Source organism: Sebastes umbrosus, chromosome 6 (genome assembly GCF_015220745.1).
Source record: "Sebastes umbrosus isolate fSebUmb1 chromosome 6, fSebUmb1.pri, whole genome shotgun sequence".
In the NCBI taxonomy this organism is placed as follows: Eukaryota; Metazoa; Chordata; class Actinopteri; order Perciformes; family Sebastidae; genus Sebastes; species Sebastes umbrosus.
The window spans coordinates 24,034,176-24,053,431 of NC_051274.1; the positions used below are offsets into that span (position 1 = coordinate 24,034,176).

General features: G+C 38.4%; 1 protein-coding gene across 2 annotated transcripts; it reads left to right on the forward strand.

Moving 5' to 3' along the window:
- Positions 1-1,675: 1,675 nt before the first annotated feature.
- On the forward strand, positions 1,676-17,191 carry mapk14a (mitogen-activated protein kinase 14a). 2 transcript variants are annotated; one of them, XM_037772456.1, is made up of 12 exons: positions 1,676-2,075; positions 6,190-6,319; positions 6,499-6,557; positions 10,362-10,473; positions 10,725-10,754; positions 11,082-11,129; positions 11,235-11,349; positions 11,445-11,516; positions 12,243-12,322; positions 15,474-15,552; positions 15,690-15,863; positions 15,997-17,191. In XM_037772456.1, exons 1-12 carry the CDS (start codon positions 1,957-1,959, stop codon positions 16,059-16,061), a joined length of 1,083 nt encoding a protein of 360 aa, XP_037628384.1. In that variant the 5' UTR covers positions 1,676-1,956; the 3' UTR covers positions 16,062-17,191. The 2 variants fall into 2 exon arrangements, with proteins under 2 accessions (XP_037628384.1, XP_037628383.1); XM_037772455.1 differs by lacking the exon at positions 12,243-12,322 and adding an exon at positions 12,719-12,798.
- The last annotated feature ends 2,065 nt before the right edge of the window (positions 17,192-19,256 follow it).

A 19,256-nucleotide genomic window follows, 5' to 3' on the forward strand; every position in this document is an offset into this window, starting at 1 on the left:
TATATTGTAATACTTTTATGTTACTACTTTAAATGTTTATATGCAGTTTCATGTGCCTTATATTAAAAAAATAGCTCTGTATAAAAATGTGTTTGTGGTTGTAGGTTTAATTCAGAAAAGTCCAAACAGTGAATTTTGATGTAATAGATAAATATTTCACCAAAGATTGTTGACTCTACATGTCATGATATTTAAGTCAAACAGGGCAAAACAGAAATACATGAGATTAATCAAAAATGTTTCTCTTTTCTGCAATTTTACATGGAAGAATGAAATTACACTACACACAACACTTATCTTAAATATCACATCATTATAAGCAGCGGTGGAACATTTACTCAAGCACTGCACTGAAGTACTTTCATTTTCTGCTACTTTATACCTCTACTTCACTACAATTCAGAAAGAAATATGGTACTTCTTTTTACTCCTTTTAACATTTATATGACAGCTATACTAGTTATTTGCAGATTAAGATTTTACATGCAACATGTGTTGATCTTATAAAATATTATGTAGGCTATTGTTATATTTATATACTTATACTACCCAACAGTATATAAAAATGTTAAAAGTAAACTCCACCTTGACCATCTACAACATTAAAATGCTGTTTACATGTTAATGCATTAATATTACAATAATATAAATAATGTAACACTGTCCGGCCATTCTGCTGCATTGTCAATATTTTTTACAAAATAGATATCATTCATCAGATCTGTTTACAAAGTTAAGTCCAAATTCCCTTCCCTATCCGCCTCCCTACCAACCCACCTATCCATAGGATCACAGGTTACAGAATACATTTAGGTGAATGAAGGAAAGATATACAATAAACAAAAGAAGGATTGATCTGATTGTTGTCCTCCACGTTTCCTGGTAATATTCCTAATAAAAAGTAAGATGGTTCTAATGGCAGTTCTATATCCAAATATTATGGACCAAATTCGTTCAAATCGAAAAGAGTGAGGTTAAAAGGTGATAAATCCCAAAGGTCCCATATTGTAAAAAGTGAGATTTTCATGTCTTTTACATCATAAAGCAGGTTTAAGTGCTATATAAATACTGTTAAACTATCAAAACGCTCAATATACGGAGAAATACACACACAGCCCGTATTCAGAAATTGTGTGTTTGAAACAAGCCGTTTGGATTTCTGTCCATTTGTGATGTCACAAACTACAATATTTAGACCATTACACGGTTTTAAACATAAACATTCTAAATGTGTCCCAGTTTATTTCCTGTTGCAGTGTATGTAAATAACATCAGCTGACAGGAAGGAAACATGGACCCAAACTTGCATAGCAACGCAATTCCTTTGCAATTCTGTTGAAATGCACTAAAACGGAGCGTTTCAGACAGAGGGTAAGAGGGTAGAGGGTATTCAGGCTGACAGTATGAGGAAAATAATGTGTTTTTTGAACATTATAGCATGTAAACATGTTCTAGTAGAAACACAAAATACAAGTATGAACCTGAAAATGAGCACGATATGGGACCTTTAACTATTTTGTCGAGGCGCTGTCTCATTTTTAAATTTTCCCGGTTGCACTTGAAAGCACCACGGGGTTTCAGTTTCTATCGTCTCGTTAAGGTCCCAAACTGCCTACCTACTTACTCTCGCGAGACTTTGCGGTCTGCGTTGCAAGCAGGGTGAAATCTCGTGAGCTCGTCTGTAAAGCAAAGCAGAGAGAGAGAGAGAGAAAGAAAGAGAGACAGAGAGGAACAAACAGCGTGAAGACTTAATAAAGCGTGCATTTTATCAGACGGTGATTCTGCAACATTTCGCAAGAAGAAAGCAGAGCACCCAAACTTTGCTTTACTTTAAAAGTTCACTTATGTTCTGGTAACTTTGGAGGTGAAGTTGTATCGGTAGCGGCTCTGAGGAGTCTCCAGCTCGGCGCAGAAGAAGAGTCGGTGGTCGGTAGTCGGTCGGTCGGTTCTGCAGGAATGTCGCAGAAAGAGAGACCGAAGTTTTACCGTCAGGAGGTCAACAAGACCATCTGGGAAGTCCCGGAGAGATACCAAACCCTGTCCCCGGTGGGCTCCGGAGCCTACGGATCCGTGTGGTAAATGACTTTGTGTTAGTTTGTGGAGCTTTCTCAGTAGTCACCTAAAACTTAACCCTCCATTCATTTAGACGCTCAGGCCTGCTGCTGCTAAACATGCTAAAGGTAGGCTAGCTTCATCCTGACTGTCTGCTGGCAAGGTGGAGCCACGATGTGTGTCTTTAGACAAGAAAACCTGTTGACTTGTTTATTTGTTTTGCACAATTTAATACTATAAAACATAAAAAAAAAAGAAAAGTATAATATGCAGTGCAGGAAGAGGCAAAAAAAAACACTGGGCTTATCTGAAGCCTCCACCTTTAGAGACAAGATTAATATAAAGACATAACATGACTGCATAAGAGTGATAACACTTGTTATCTAACTTGTGAAACTCACATTTAACTATATCTAACTACACTGCAGGAAGCTGCTCAACAACAACAACTTGGTCTTTATCTGATCAGTGTTGCTCAGCATGTTACCATCACACAACTAACTCATAAAGCTATTATATATGTATATTATTACACACTGTTGCTGCAGATCATGTTTCCAGAGGCTAATTTAATGACACCTGGTTTGGAAAATTAGATTTAATATACATTATTAGTTTTAGATCCTAGCAACAGTTTAATGATAATGTTATTGTTGGGTGTTGCTAATGTGTTTTGGAAATATGTGATGTGACAATATTTCTATTATTTGGTGCTTTCATATAAATATTTAGTTTAATCTGAAAAATCAAATATCATGATATTTTTTTACCAAATACCTCCATATTGATACTGCAACGATATTGTAGAATTAATCATTGGTGCTTTCACAAAATATTTATTTATTTATATATATATTTTTTTATATAAATAATCATCAGTAATGTGCATCTAATGACAGCTATAACAGTCTGGTAAATTCAGAAAATTACATCACATTATTGTAATGTAGACTTTAAAACCAGGAACACTTATGCAATATCATGATATCCAAACTCTAAAACGATATCTGGTCTCATATCATGATATCGGTATAATATCGATATATTGCCCAGCCCTATCTCAGAGTAAACAGCACTAGTAGTGTTGATAAGGTGGCCAAAAAGAAAGATGCTTAAAGTTATTTTCACTCACGTAGAATAGTTTAATAAATTCAGATTTGTGCTGAAACGATGGTCGATTCATTAGTTGATCAACAAAAATCCCCAAAATCCTACCATCTATTTAGTCTGGCTTTCATATAGTGTTTCACAAGTTTAGTGGGTTTATTATTTTTACAATTTTATACTCTATTTTATTTGTTTTATCAACATTTTACTACTTTTAGTAACTGTTAATCATTACATTTGTCAATTTTACTTGGCAATTGTTTGTAAAGCACTTTGAAGTGCATTGATTTGTTCGAAAGGTGCTATATAAATAAAGTTTGATTGATTTATTGATTGACTAAATAATTTGAAATCAAAGGATTTGTTGCTTTTCTATTTCATATCATTGAAAATTATTTTTTTTTTCTGATATTTTATAGACTAAAGGATTATTCTATTAATTGTAAAAACAATTAATAGATTGATCAATAATGCAATTAATTGTTAATTTCAGCCTTAATCCAGACAGTTGTGTAACTTTAATTGTAATACATCCAATAGAACCAGGAAACTACAAATCCCAAATGATAGGTAGTCTCATCTAAATATGAATATTCAATATATCTTCCGGCCTTAATGAAAACATCTCGATAACTACTCATCTTTTATGCAGCTCTACAGTGAATGCTTTCATTAATGATAAACAAATTTGCAGGACATAATCATTTGCATTTACAGTGTAGATCTTTCCTCTTGATTATTTTTAGAAGACTTTGCTGGTGAGGTGGATTTCCTTAATGCTGCTTCATTGTGAAAGTGTAAGCTTTCATAGGATAGGCCCTTTGCAATGGTTGTGCTGATACTATCTAGGACACAACATTGTCAGCTCTACACTTGATTTAGTGGGCAGATGTTTGTTTTGCAAATGGAAGCAGACAGCTGTGCTGTTGCTGGGCAATAGGATAATCTGTTGCTGGTCAGATTACTGTCCGCTCACCACCAGTGCATCGACTGTGATTGTTTTTTCCCCCCCAACAGTACACTGGCTTATAATGGTCAGTGTTTACATTATGGACCAAGTTTACTGTGAATTTCAGACCAGTTTATTTATACTGGAACTGCACAGCTTTAATGTTGAGATGGCACATGCATATCTGAAAATTTTACAATATATAGAAAACACTGATGACAATAACATTTAGTTGTCTCAATCAGAAAGTGACTCATACATCAGCATCATTTATAAATAATTGCAATTATTATGGTACTGACCTGACCATTGGGAGCAACTTTGGGTTCAGTGTCAACATGTGAATCAACATTTTTTAGCTTTTTAAAGCTTTATTTGCCAAGTACATACTGTTCATACAAGGAATTGGCCTCTGGTTTTGTGCATCTCTCTTAACGTACTTACACAGAAATAGAAATAACAGCTAGGGACAAGGACAACAAAGCTGGACAAATAAAGGCAAGGATTAGACAGGAAAGATATGCACACAGGTGGTGATAAAATAGGTGTATATATAAATATTGTATAAATATATATAATGAGCACCAATAACCAACAATAAAATGAGAAATAAAATTAAAATGTTTATATAAAAGTTAAATGTTCTGTAAGTTGTAGACAATAAAATAATGCAAAGAAAGAAATGCTGAATGGATATACATGGACTGGATTATTATGTACATGTTTAGATATCTATATGGACAGGAGGAGAACTGCTAACCCTGTGATTAATGGACCACCTGTTTTATCTGTTGAGTCAGAATATTATCCATGTTTAGTTAGTTATCAAAGTAGAAAAGTTGGGATAACATGAAAGCAGTCAGTGTCTCTGCAGATGGATTTTGTATTGAAATATAATTGCTAACATGTTTTGGCCTGCGGCCTTAAAGCCCTTTTTTCTGCAATTGATAAATATCTTTGAGGTTGAGCATCTAGTGTCTCTCTCTGAAATGTGTATTTGTTGGATTTTCCATATTTATAATTTGTGGAATTGCTGTTCATAGTTGTTTTTTTTTCTAAAAAAAATGCATGTTTTAATTGCTTGACATGAGCACCCACATTTGTATCAAGACTCTGACAAGAAGACATTGGTATTGGTTGATAAGTTGATTGGCTGTGACTGTAACTAGGTGAGCTGAGCAGGAGGAAGTGTTTGGTTTGGCCTAGACAGACAGTCTTCAGAGTGCAGGACCGTCTGCAGGCAGAGCTGCTCCTAATCTGCTGAGAGATGACATTTTCTGCTGATGTCGCCCTTTTCCGCAGCCTTCAGCAGCTCTTACTGCACCTAATTTGGTTTTGAGAGCAAACTCAGCCCATTCTGAACCGAAACAGTTTTTCCTCATCTGCTTAAGAATGACAAGCTTGCTTTTCGTTTTTAAGTTCATTTCTAGTTCAAAGTGTTGATTTTCATCACGTGTAGGTTTTATTCTTTAAAGCAGTCTATAAGTAGTAATATTACTGATGATATTTAAAGGAGACCGATTATGTTTCTGTGCTCTTTCCTTTAGTGTGTTATATAGTTTTTTTGTGCATGTAAAAGGTTGCAAAGTTACAAAGCACAAAGTCCACACCAAAGGGAGTTACTCTTCCCCAGGGAAACACTGCTCCTGAACTGCCTGAAAGGCCTTGCTTGAAGTCCCGCCTTTTCCTCCGTAACGTAGTGATGTCACCAAGTTGCATAACGCAACACATTGGCAAAACGGCTGTTTTGGCACGCCGTCAAACAAAGCTAGTTAGAGTGGAGCTGGGGCGGAGTCTGAAGAGTTTAGCTTGGTTGACCACTCACAATAGAGTGGGCCAGCTGACCAATGAGAGCAAGACTGCGTTTTGGAAGGGCGGGGGCGGAGCTCAAACAGAGCGTTTCAGACAGAGGGTGAAAAGAGGTGCTGCAGCACAGCCTGTATGAGAACAGTAAAGCGTTTTTTTTAACATTAAAGCATGTAAACATGTTCTAGTAGAAACCCCAAATACAAGTATGTACCTGAAAAAAAGCATAATAGGTCCTCTTTAAGCTTACATGTTTGCCCACTTTTCTTTAACAGTTCTGCGTATGATTTGAAGACTGGTTTGAAGATAGCTGTGAAGAAGCTCTCTAGGCCATTTCAGTCCATCATCCACGCCAAGAGAACGTACAGAGAGCTGCGGTTGCTGAAGCACATGAAACACGAAAATGTGAGTCGACTTGTTTCTCTTCCCTTTTGTTCTGTCTGATGACGAACATCAAAACAAAGTTGTTATTGTCGCCTTATGCAACCCCTTAGACTGTGTTTGCATATTATGTTGCCTATTACTTTAATTGCCGCCCATTGTTGTCAGTGTTAACTCCACAGTGATTTTTCATATGATTGCAGGTGATTGGCCTCCTAGATGTCTTCAGTCCTGCTACTAGTCTGAAGGAATTCACTGATGTGTAAGTTTAGAATAACAACCTTTATCCCAAGTTCACCTCAGCAACACTTGTGTATGATTTAACAACAGCGTTCAACAAACTGCAGCCCTTAGTTTTGCAGCAGCAGCAGGCTGGGAAACACCTGGACACCGGCCAGCTGACTAAATACACTGGAACATTTCTTAGACACTGTTAGTTATTCACTCGCTGGCTGCTACAAGAGTTACTTCACTACCAGCTTCCTTCCCTTTGTTTCCTGTTTTCTAGCTTTGTGAAACATAACAGCTTTGCTGGCAAACAGGTAGTTATTGTTTGATGTTAGAAGTAGTTAGAAATGGGAAGTGGACAGCGAGACGGTGACTAAATCCTCAGACGAGTGTGCGTGCTGCCTCCCCCGTCATGTGTGGAATGTCTCTTTCTCTTCTGTACACACTGAGCGTCTTGTATCAAGATCAAATTGAGACGGATTTCAGTCGATACCCGACACAAGAATGCGTCTCAAATACTTGGAGTCAGATTTCTCTTCCCCGCTCATTTTTAATTTCACATACTTTATACATTCCTGCATGGAAAATTACTCCATTTGACTCATTTTGGAGCAGTTTGGGAGTGGGCAGTGCAACCACCAGGGACCAGCTTAATGTCTGAGGCCTTGGTCAGCAGCATTATTTCTAATACCTAACATGCATGTCATTATGCGTGGGAGGAAAACCATTCAAATACTGGGAGAATATGTCAACTCCCAAGACCAAAACACAGGAACTTGGAGACAGTGCCCCCTGATTTTTAACTGTGGGAACCTGCAGTGACTGCTAAACAGAAAGTGCTGCACGTTTGAGCTCAGTCATACAACTACAGATAAGGATATTATGAAGTAGCTGATTGGTATGGCATTTTAATTAAGGACTTCAAAAACCTTTTCCAAGTAGTTTGGTGTATGCAAATCAGCTACTGGTATATTCATGTATGACGTTATTTGTGTCACATAAATACTACATTAGGAAGTCTGTGAATGTCATGTACTTGCAATGCAGCGTTTCTGCACTTTAATATATGGCATTTGCTGTGTGAAATGGCGCCTCTGCTCTTTCCCCAAAAGGTTAATGTTTTATTTCATTCTTCCTGACCGCCAGAGATGGTGTACATACTGTATATGCGATGAAACTCTAAGTATTATACAGTGTTTCGTGGAATTTAACTTCATAAAAGCCCACCCTTTGTTGTAAAACACTGCAGGAAACCCTGTCTGAATGCTACACTATATATGCGGTCTCAAGTGTCTCTGACCGCTCAGAAAGGGTTGTGTTTCAGGTGAATTCATGCCTGCATTGAGAGCTGTCCACTGTCAGATCACACACGATGCATTTTAATGCAAAATGTGAAAAAGGCTTCAGACATTGACAGCTAGAGCTGATGCAGAGAAGTGAAGTTTGCCCTTTGTTTCCCTCAGTCATGTCCCTGAATAGCCTCTCTCCCATGCAGTGTGTATACATGACCTTTTCATATTTTACATGACAGTGTCATGACAATGCTGTAGTAAGGATTAATAACTTTGTGAATACTTTTTAAAAGGGAACTCCCATTAACTTTACACATCAAATTTTGTTTATAGGTCATAATAGAGACAGAGTATAATTAAGTCTCGCCCACACTGGTGCCTCCTTGTCACTTTAGTCTGCTGGCAAACAACAGACAGATGCCTAAAAGCTGCAGTGTTTATTAGCTGCTGAACTGAAATACTGAGAATACTGAGAATACTGGCAATAAGACTTGAGGCATCAGCAGGAACAATGGGGGAAACTGTGGGGTCCTGACACTCACTGTTCACCTACGTGTGCAGCAAGCATTTAGTCCAAATGTCAGTTTTAGGTTAACTACATTTCTGTAACTTAAGTTAAAGCATTTTGACAGAATGCAACTTGTGGAATGTGGATACATCAGAAAGCTATGCAGTAATGTTATTATATCTGCGAGTGCCTTAGCTCACTACAGTAACTTGCTAACAATAGCTCGCTAAAAGCTAACTTGCCCCATCCCATCATTATTTCAGTTATCAACTCCACCCTTGTTAGACATAGGGCGCTAAAATAATCCTTTGACATGCTGGAATGTAAAGTTTTCAGCTAGCTAAAGGCATTTTGTTAGCATTTCAGCCCTTGGTTGCATATTGTGGCGTCGCTTGTTTCCTCTCCTGTGGGCGTGGTTTTCAGACTATGACGTTTTAGCAGCCTGGAGAGGCTTTTTGTAATTGTTTTAATGACTGTGTGAATGTTTTGTGCAGTGCATCTGTGTTGCAGAGTGCATCTGTGTTGCAGAGTGCCTCGTGTTTTCCACTCTATGCGCCTCGTGTTTTTGCAGGAACGCCCTGAACGCCATGAGTTGAACGTCAGAGCAGAAAAGAGCCCAACGTCATTAGCGTTTTTTTCTCATTGTGGTGACTTTTGCTGGATACGTGGAGCTGTATGACTTAACTGACTGTAGTTACCGTGATCTGAACAGAAAACAACACTAGCACTCATTTGCCAAGCAACAATAACAAAAAGATGCTGCAAACTGCAAAAAACACTCTGTCTGAACGGGCAACAAAAAGGCAGTGCGGTGCGTCTCGCATTTTGCACCTACAAAATGCGTTCTGTCTGATCAGGCCCTTAATGTCCAGAATTTTTGCAGAATGGAAATATAGATCACATTGGAACAAGACTTTGCATAGAAACATACTTCAACTTCTTTATCACACTTTGAGCAGTGGTGTTTTGCTGTTGAAATGGAGAGCCATCCTCCCAAGTTGCCCCACCGTCCTCCTCGCAGATTAGCATAATGTCATGAAGGACTGGAGGCAGTACAAGATCACACATGTAGATTGTGTGCGAGACTGAGCTCCTGAGAGAGAGGAAGAATAGAAAGAAAAGAGGGGGGAGAGTACACAGTAGGTGTGTGGTGTGGAGCTTCTTTTACACTACATAGAAGAATAAATGCTGAGTCACGGGCTGTCAGAAAGAAATATGACTCTCTTTATCTGCACATCTGCTGGAAAATTGGAAATGTTCTGAATGCAGTACGATATCCTGGAAAAAATCCCAGATATGCAGGTGCTTAAAGTGTGATTCCCCTCGGCTCTAAAAATACAGACTGAGTCACAACGCTGTGTAAGGCTCCTCGGAGCTCCTGTTTCTATAGGAGAGAGGAAAACAGAGGTCACTATTTATATCCCTTTTTTTCCAAGTGAACTTTGGAGGGTGTGTGTGTCCCTGTGTGTCCCTGTGTGCCACTGAGAACAAGTTCAAGCGTAACCAGGTTCTATTTTAAGGCCTCGCTCACTGCGCTGTGTGAGAGAATAGAAGAGTATTCATGAAGTGGGTATTTGTTGAGCAGCAGACTAACGAAGCAGCACATGGCTCTGTGTTTTGACTGCAGCATCCTGCTCTCCACATATGCTGTTTGGGTGTTTTTAAACAGCTCTGGGATTAGCTTTGAATCATGCACTGATGCGGTCCCATTAAGCCCATTTATCTGTGTGTGTGTGTTGTTAAATGACGTTCCATTTGTGAAGGGCTTGGCCTTTCAGTGCCTCTGCAGAGATGTGAGCATGAAAAGAAGTAGCAGCTAAACCGGTTTAAGCTCCCATAGGCATACGGGAAATTAGTTTCAGACTGTAAACAAACTCTGGAAAAAACTGATGGAAGTGCAAATATATTAATTTTAAATCTGCAAAGATTAATCGATTAGTTGTCAACTATTAATTATCCATCTGAGTTGTTATGAAGTGATAAAACATTGACATGCCTTTCTTACATTTGTGTCTCTTTAAACGTTTCTGATTGGCAGGTATCTTGTGACTCACTTAATGGGGGCAGATCTCAACAACATAGTGAAATGTCAGAAACTCACAGATGACCATGTGCAGTTCCTCATTTACCAGATCCTCAGAGGGTTAAAGGTGAGGCATTAGAGAAATAGCTCGGCATTTTGGGAAATACGCTTATTTGTTTTCTTGCCAAGAGTTGGATGAGAAGAGTGGGTGGTATCAATGTTCTCATCTAACTCTGAGCAAGACAGCGAATGAGCTTATTTCCCAAAATGCTAGAAGAATCAATGGTTGTACTGCCTCTGCCTATGTATTGCTAAATCAATACAACTTTACACTGATCATGTAATTTAATTCATGTTCTCCTCCATCTCTCTCCGCAGTATATCCACTCAGCAGACATCATACACAGAGTAAGTGCCATGTTTGTTTTTTTGTCTGACAAATGTCAGTCTTTGACCTCGATTGGATAAAAAAAAAAAAAAAGTGTGTCAGAGTTTATGACATCTTCCACTTGGCAGAGTTGGGCCTGTGCTGTGTGCAAACACTGGAGGGAAGTCATAAACAGGACCTTTACTTTTGCACAGTGTTAATGATGTAATGCTTCTATTTTAATGTTCACAACGAAGGAACAGATTTCAATCATGAAAAGTAGAGAGAGCAAGATTTCAGATCCAAAATGATGCTCATCACTTACACTTAAATTGCACTAATTCACATTTGGGTTTTCTTCTCTTCAGGATTTGAAACCCAGTAATCTGGCGGTGAATGAAGACTGTGAGCTGAAGGTCAGTGAACTGCTGCGCTCATTTAAAATATCGGATTATCCTGAGTCCACAAATGTGAATATTTTTCAAACAACTCTGCTGTTTTTGCACTTCTATTGCTTCCAGATTTTGGACTTTGGTTTGGCGCGGCACACTGATGATGAGATGACCGGCTACGTGGCTACCCGCTGGTACCGCGCCCCAGAGATCATGTTGAACTGGATGCATTACAACATGACAGGTAGATGACATTAAAAAGATGACTTTTTTTTGCATTGATACATCACGGTAGAAGAGACAATCTTAATGTTTGTGTCCTGCTTTTCTGTGTTTCAGTGGATATTTGGTCAGTGGGCTGTATAATGGCAGAACTCCTCACTGGAAAAACTCTGTTTCCTGGAACTGATCGTATCCTTTTTTGTTTGAGTGTACAGCTCCCATAGCTGGAGAGACTCTGACACACATTTGCATAACGAATCAAACAAGTTAAACGCACATTGACATTGTTGTGCACTGTAGCAGAAACAGATTTGCAATGCTTCTTTTCTGTGTCCTCTCACGAAAACCTGCTTTTCTGCTTTTCTCTTCCAACACGATGCTGCCTGAGGCGTTTTATTAATATTAAAAACGTAACAGATAGTACCTGTTTCCACACTTCCCTCTGGCTTGCCCTTTGCTGGTATGTTTCCACTGGCGTGCTTCAACTCTTCCTACACCGTCAGTATGCATCGTTGGCTCCGGTCCACTTTCTGCCTGCACCACTGCCAGTCTTTGTATGGGCCTTCCAGTCTGCACCGTCTGTGCTTAAGATTTTGTTTATCTTTCTCTCCCCCTGCCAGTGTTTTCTGACTAAAGGCTGAGCTTAAGTGTACAACAGCGCTGTCCGCTGCCTCTACTTTTGTCATGCTGTAAGCTTGTCTGCAGGTTACATTTCAAATATTTTCTCTCCTCTGTGCAGACTAGGCTTTTCTTCTTTTGTTGCATCTCATGTGTGAAATATAAAGTAAACATAGTGAAATTAAATATCACAGATGTTTTTTAAGTAAGTTTCACAAGGATGATGAAGACTAACAGGTCTGATCACAAGTTCTCCCGTGTCCAGCATCTGGTCTTCCTTTAACCGTGTGCCGGTAGACATTGATCAGTTGAAGCTAATCATGCTGCTCGTCGGAACACCAGGGCCCGAGCTCTTGATGAAAATATCTTCAGAGTCTGTGAGTTCACAAAGATATGCAAGGTTTTTCTTCTAACCAGTTTTGTGCTCCAAACCTGCCACAATAACCTTTATCTGCTACCTAACTGACAGCATGTTTTCCAGCCTTCAGCTTTGTGGATTTGACCCTATCTGCCTCTTTAACCGGGTGAATTAAATTACGTTTGTCATGATGTGATTATGACACACAGGTGATTGAGCTCTGGCTTTCACTGATCCACTGTAATGCAAAGTATTGTGTTGTGTCTTTCCTCTAAATCTTTGTCACAATTTGCTTCAAAGCTTGAAGTTTGCTTTTCAACATAACATTGTAGTGCATCTAGAGTGTTAGATTGAGAAGCAGCTTCTTAACCAACTCTGCTCTGTCGCCATACTCCCCTTGACACAAGCTTCATAGACATAAACCAGCTTCAGCAGATAATGCGTCTAACAGGAACGCCCCCAGCAACTCTAATAAGCAGGATGCCCAGCCACGAGGTGAGCAGGATCCACAGTTACTTTCTTTAGACCAGACAGTAGACCTGAGCGGGAGGACAATACCACCTGCTGTAACTTTTTCTTTGCTTTTAAAGCAACGCAGCTCTTGGCTTAGTATCCTATATTTATCCTGAGTGTTGCCCCAAAACGGTTCCATACTTACCGTAATATTTGATGCCAAGATTGAACTATGTTAATAATCTTGATTTAACTCTTATTCTCTTAAAGGGATAGTTTCGGTGTTTTGAAGTGTGGTTGTATTAGGTGCGCATTACTTACAGTAGATGACGGTCCGAACGCCCCCAGTTTGGAGAAGCAGACAGGAAATACCACACGGGAACAAAGCAATGTACTGCTGTGGACGGGGCCGGCAGCAAAACGTATGTTAGCCACCTAAAAGAAAGTCCCACCTAAAAAAAATAATTTTAAGTGTACGGTATATTTAGAATATTTTCACAGCTTTACATTGCCATCAGACAGCCCTTTCTATCTGGGAACTGTAGATGTTGTATCCATCTATGCTTTCGACAAAGCTACCAGACTCCATTGGGAAAAAAAAATAATGTAATTTTACCTCGCAGAACACGGGGGTTGCTGGTCTACCGCTGCCTCGATCGGTTAGTTTGTTTATGTTATTGTGTGGAGTCTGGTTGCTTTGGCGAGAGCATATAACAGCTTCTTTCCCCATCGGAAACATAGACTGTATAGCTGTCTCATGGCAAGGTAAACTGGAAAAAAAATTCTAAATATAGCGTACACCCTCCAAACTGGGGGCGTGCCGACCGTCATCTACTGTAGGTAATACACTGACTACGGATAAGTATCTCACATAACCCCACTTCAAAATGATATCAGTGATAAATCAATCAATGAAGATGTCCACACTAATTATAGCATCACTCCACTGACTCAGACTACTTTGGTCAAGTGGGGTGTAAGGAGCAGCCCAGCCTCTAGGTGCCACTACCGGGATTTAGGATTTCAGTTTGCAGTTTAATCCATGGTTTAATCCGAGTAATTGTCTGACACGCTTGCTGCATGAGATTGTGATTACCAGAAGTGACTCTGAACCCGTGTGGTAAAGGCATCTGTGTGCTTGTCATTACACTCGGGTAGTAATAAAATGTCTCTTCAGTAGGGCTGCAACTAACAATTATTTTCATTGTCAATTAATCTGTAAATTATTTTCTCGATTAAACGTTTAGTTTGGTCTATAAAATGGTGAAAATGTCAATCGGTGTTTCCCAAAGCCCAAGATGACGTCCTCATATTTCTTATTTTATACATATCTCAAATATATTCAGTTTACTGTCATAGATGAGTAAAGAAACCAGAAAATATTCACATTTAAGAAGCTGGAATCAGAGAATTTTTTTTTAAAACATTACTCAAACCGATTGATTATCAAAATAGTTGGCGATTAAGTTAATAGTTGACAACTAATTGATTAATTGTTGCAGCTCTTCTCTTCAGAATTAAGCATGCACACTGTGTGCAATAGCGAGGCTTACTGTTGGTGATACAGTGGATACTAACAGCACTTTCTGGTTGAAAGATGCTTTGTTCTGTGGTTTTCTTTCTGTTCTGGTTGCACATTTCTTGCTGCCTTGCTTCACTCAACATGTTTTTGTGTAATTTATTTTTCACTCCAAATGATAGAATAATTGTCCGTCTGCAACTTAAACTCTTCCGTTACCCCGTGAGGTTTATTATCAGGAAAGTTACGACCAGTAGAACAAGATACATCCGTCTATTTGTTTCTGGTGTTGAGTCTCCACTCAGACAGGAGACTAGAACAGCGGGGGCTTTTCTTTTTACAGAATATTTGGGGCTCATTATTTTAGTTTATGAGATATATTTCTATTAGGGACCATGTACAAAAATACATTAATCTCAAAAGAGAGAACAGATGCTTTGCACCAGATTTAGCTACTAGCTTATTTTCCATCTATAGTCCCAAGGCAGGTGAAAGGAAAAAATACAACACAGAGCAAAACCTCATCATCTCCACTGCAGAAAAAGTCTTTTAAGTTATGTTTTGTAATTTCGACCATGGGCGGTGGTCAGTAAAAAAGGACTATTCCTCGCCAAAGGAGCATCTTGTTTACTGTAAACTGATCAGCGTCGTCATGCACGAGGAAACACGTCAACCTATAGGTGCATAGGGACAGAAAATACGGGTGGAAATAGATCTGTAAAAACGAAAACAATGAGCTTTACTGCAGAGGGCTCAAGCTTTAACACCATCATACAGTATACTGAATCAGAATCAAAATTCTTTATTGTCATTATACTCAGGTGCAATGCAATTTCGCAGTCTTCTCTCGTTGTAGTTAAGAATAAACTCAAATTTAAAAAAGCAGGGATAAAAACAGTAATAGCAACAAAAAGATAGAACTAGTTAACTTAAATTTGATTGTACACATTTACAAAGGTACTAAGGTACAATATATACACTTGTAGTATTTATATACATTCAGGATTATGTGATGCAGTGTAGTCACATCTGTAGATAGAAATGTAGTAAGTGAGCAGTAATGATTTGATGCAGTTGGCTACATTGAGCAGGATCAGTATCATGAAAATATGTGAGCATTATGAAGCAGGTGGTACTAAATATAGGCGACATGTTGCTGCTAGTAGGAGCTGACATTTGATTTACTGTATATTTCCAGGCCAGGAACTACATCAGCTCCTTGCAACACATGCCTAAGAGGAACTTTGCTGATGTGTTCATTGGTGCTAACCCACAAGGTAATACGAGACATCTGCTCTATTGTTTTGTGGTGCCAGCCACACTGCTAACGGCAATTATATATATTTTTTTACATGACAGGGCACTTGGATGTTTTAGTGGACTGACATTTAGCTGTTTTGACATGTTTTTAAAGCTGTGGACCTTCTGGAGAAAATGCTGGTTCTGGACACAGACAAACGGATAACAGCAGCCGAGGCTCTGGCTCACTCCTACTTCGCTCAGTACCACGACCCAGACGACGAGCCCGAAGCCGAGCCGTACGACCAGAGCTTTGAGAGCCGTGAGCTGGAGATTGAAGAGTGGAAACGTACGTCATTATTCTACACAGAGAGTCTAATACTCTAAAAAAAAAAAAAAATGGACCCGCCCTTTCTTATATATGCCTCGCTGACAGTATAGAAACCCTGATATATGTTTGAACATGTTCTCATTTCTTGCAGGATTAACCTATGAGGCGTTGTGTAGTTTTGAGCCGCCTCTCTTTGACGAGGACGACATGGAGTAAGGAGACGTGCTACCCACATCGAATCCAGCCTGCGACAATTTGAAACAACCTCGATCATGTGCATTAGTGTTAAAAAAATCCTCTCAGACACACTTGTATCAGAGTGCCTACCAGCCTTTCTTTCAGTCTTTGTTAACCGAGAAAAGATTGCCCACCATTAGCTCTTGTGAGGAGATCATTACCAGCGTATGGAAAGGAAGAGCTCGACCAGTTATCATTATTCTTATTTATGAACCACTAATGTTGATGGTCTGTTGCTGGGAAATGGCGCTTCTTGCCAATAGCTGAAATCATTTTGTATTCTTCAGATTTTTTTAAATTTAGACTTGTCACTGTGACACTGAGATGCTGAAACACCTGGACCTATAGCTGTGCTATTCTGTGTTTTTAAACTTTCTATTGAGTAACTTATGAATAAGCTTCTGTCCATCTATTGAAAAAGGAATATGCTCGTCTACCACTCGCCCTGCCAAGCTGTCACATGTATTAATTGTTCCTATATTTAAAAAGAGATCACTCTGAAGGGTTTCATATCTGACAGAAGTAGATTTGATGTTTTTAGGTAGATGATAATTTGAGAATGTGCCTGTTCTATGTAGTCACTGACCTTCAGTGCTCACCAACCGAATTTCACACATTTTAATGTTTGTTTTGATAGTTTATGCTCTGTGAGACGCCGATACATATTTTGGCTACACAGAAACAATCTGAGCCTCTGCTGTTTTAAGGACAGTGCTATTCAACAAGGCACCTAAGAAGTAGGAAAAAAATATTCATAAGTACATGCTCTACTCAAAAACTATGTAAATATCTGTGCGTTATTTTTTAAATCTCTGACTTATTGTGCTTATGTCATGAAGCAATCACTTTTAGTATGTACATCAGTTAAAGACTTTGTGTGCGTTTGCGAGAGTGTGTTTGTTGGTTTACAGGAATTTTAAGTGTCATGCTAAAACCTCTAATAGAAATACTGCTTCAATGTGTAAAAGAGGGATTTCAGTTGTATTTATACTTTGTGGAGGTGGTATTTATAAACAACAATCGAAAGATCCCTTAAACTATTTTCAGTCCAGCAGAGTAACTACTATCTTCATCTTTGTTTAACAAAATAAAGACTTATTTTTAAGAGACCTACGTTTTTATTTCCTTATTTTCCAAACACATTTTTTATCAGCAGTGCCAATCCTCAGTGATTTCACTTGAGAATCAAATGAATGAATTGATGTGGAGGATTTTACCAAAATTGTACATTGTTTTAACATTTTGAATATTCATGTGTTGCCATATTTACATAATGCATATTTTGACCTTCTCTCCAGCACGTACGATGATGACTAGTGCTGTGTGTTCTTCAGCAAGACACTGATAAACAGAAAAACTACTAAATGTAATTGAAAAATCTAAGATTGGCTGTTGAATCATTTCTTGAGTGCACTGTGAATCATCGGTGTGCAGGAGGAGGGATGGCTGACGTATTTGTGTCTGGTTCAGCTGTACTTTTTTCAAATATAAAATCTATCTAGCATGTCTCTTACGTGTGAAATGCCTATATAGCCACAATTTAAAAAATTAAAACTAAAATTATACCCTGCCCTGGTTTATGTACCAGACCCCTGATATCAGGTGAAATTAATTTAAAACATACATATTATTTTGACACACGTCGGCCAAAATATACCAAGAAATTACAGTGCAGAAAGGCCAAAGTTATGTTTTTACGATAATTTACAAATAGTGTTCCCATTACAGTTTGTGACACAAATGTTCCTCTTAGTATATATGTTAGTCACAACATTTTATTAACCAGATTTAAAGGATCCTTGTCAAAAATGTTTACATGTTTGTTAGAAAAATAAGAATGTTTGATACAATATATCATCACTTTATTGATAATGGCTATAATATGGACCTTAACTTAACTAAATGGTAATGCTGCTGGTGGTGGGGGCTTTTAGAGAATCCCCCCCCCCCCCCCCCCCCCCCATTGCTGTATGGAGGACTAAACCTGCCATTATAATAAATAAATAAATAAATGACTCAATAAATAAAAGGCTAGTATAAAATCTGCTTGTGTGTGTAAACTTATCTTTTTCTTTTTTATTCTTCTTCTCTCTCTTTACCATCCTTTTCAATATTGTATTCTCTTTTTATAATTGACTAGGGTATGCACTGAACAGTGCCCTGATCAAGCCCCTCTGAGGGTTTTTTGAACAACTAATAATAATAATAAAGAAATGAAGAATAATCAATTATCAAGTAAATGTGCAGGTTATTTTGAAAATAAATACATTTGCACAGAAATAGAAAAAACAAATAAATAAAATGTATGTATTTATTTATTTATTATAATGGCAGGTTTAGTCCACCATATTGCTGTGCACACCACTGTCAATTTCAGTCTTAATGTAGGAAAATGTATTTGATTTGTGTTTCTTTGTAGTAATTTAGTAATATAGTAGTATCTGTGTTTCCCTGCAGCTTCAGTGTAGTAATATAGTAGTACTATAGTATCTGTGTTTCCCTGCAGCTTCAGTGTAGTAATATAGTAGTACTATAGTATCTGTTTCCCTGCAGCTTCAGTGTAGTACTATAGTAGTGCTTTAGTAGTATCTGTGTGTTCCCTGCAGCTTCAGTGTAGTACTATAGTAGTACTATAGTATATATCTGTGTTTCCCTGCAGCTTCAGTGTAGTAATATAGTAGTATCTGTGTTTCCCTGCAGCTTGAGTGTAGTACTATAGTAGTACTATAGTATATATCTGTTTCCCCTGCAGCTTCAGTGTAGTACTACAGTATATATCTGGTGCAGCTTCAGTGTAGTACTATAGTATATATCTGTGTTTCCCTGCAGCTTCAGTGTAGTACTATAGTATATATCTGTGTTTCCCTGCAGCTTCAGTGTAGTACTATAGTATATATCTGTGTTTCCCTGCAGCTTCAGTGTAGTACTATAGTATATCTGTGTTTCCCCTGCAGCTTCAGTGTAGTACTATAGTATATATCTGTTTCCCCTGCAGCTTCAGTGTAGTACTATAGTATATATCTGTGTTTCCCCTGCAGCTTCAGTGTAGTACTATAGTATATATCTGTGTTTCCCTGCAGCTTCAGTGTAGTACTATAGTATATCTGTGTTTCCCCTGCAGCTTCAGTGTAGTACTATAGTATATATCTGTTTCCCCTGCAGCTTCAGTGTAGT

Excerpts from the sequence above, each read along its gene's own strand:
- mapk14a (XM_037772456.1), top strand. The coding sequence starts at position 1,957 with ATGTCGCAGAAAGAGAGACCGAAGTTTTACCGTCAGGAGGTCAACAAG. Across the intron at positions 6,558-10,361 it reads CTGAAGGAATTCACTGATGT|GTATCTTGTGACTCACTTAA; the intron begins GTAAGTTTAGAA and ends TCTGATTGGCAG. Across the intron at positions 11,130-11,234 it reads ATGAAGACTGTGAGCTGAAG|ATTTTGGACTTTGGTTTGGC; the intron begins GTCAGTGAACTG and ends TATTGCTTCCAG.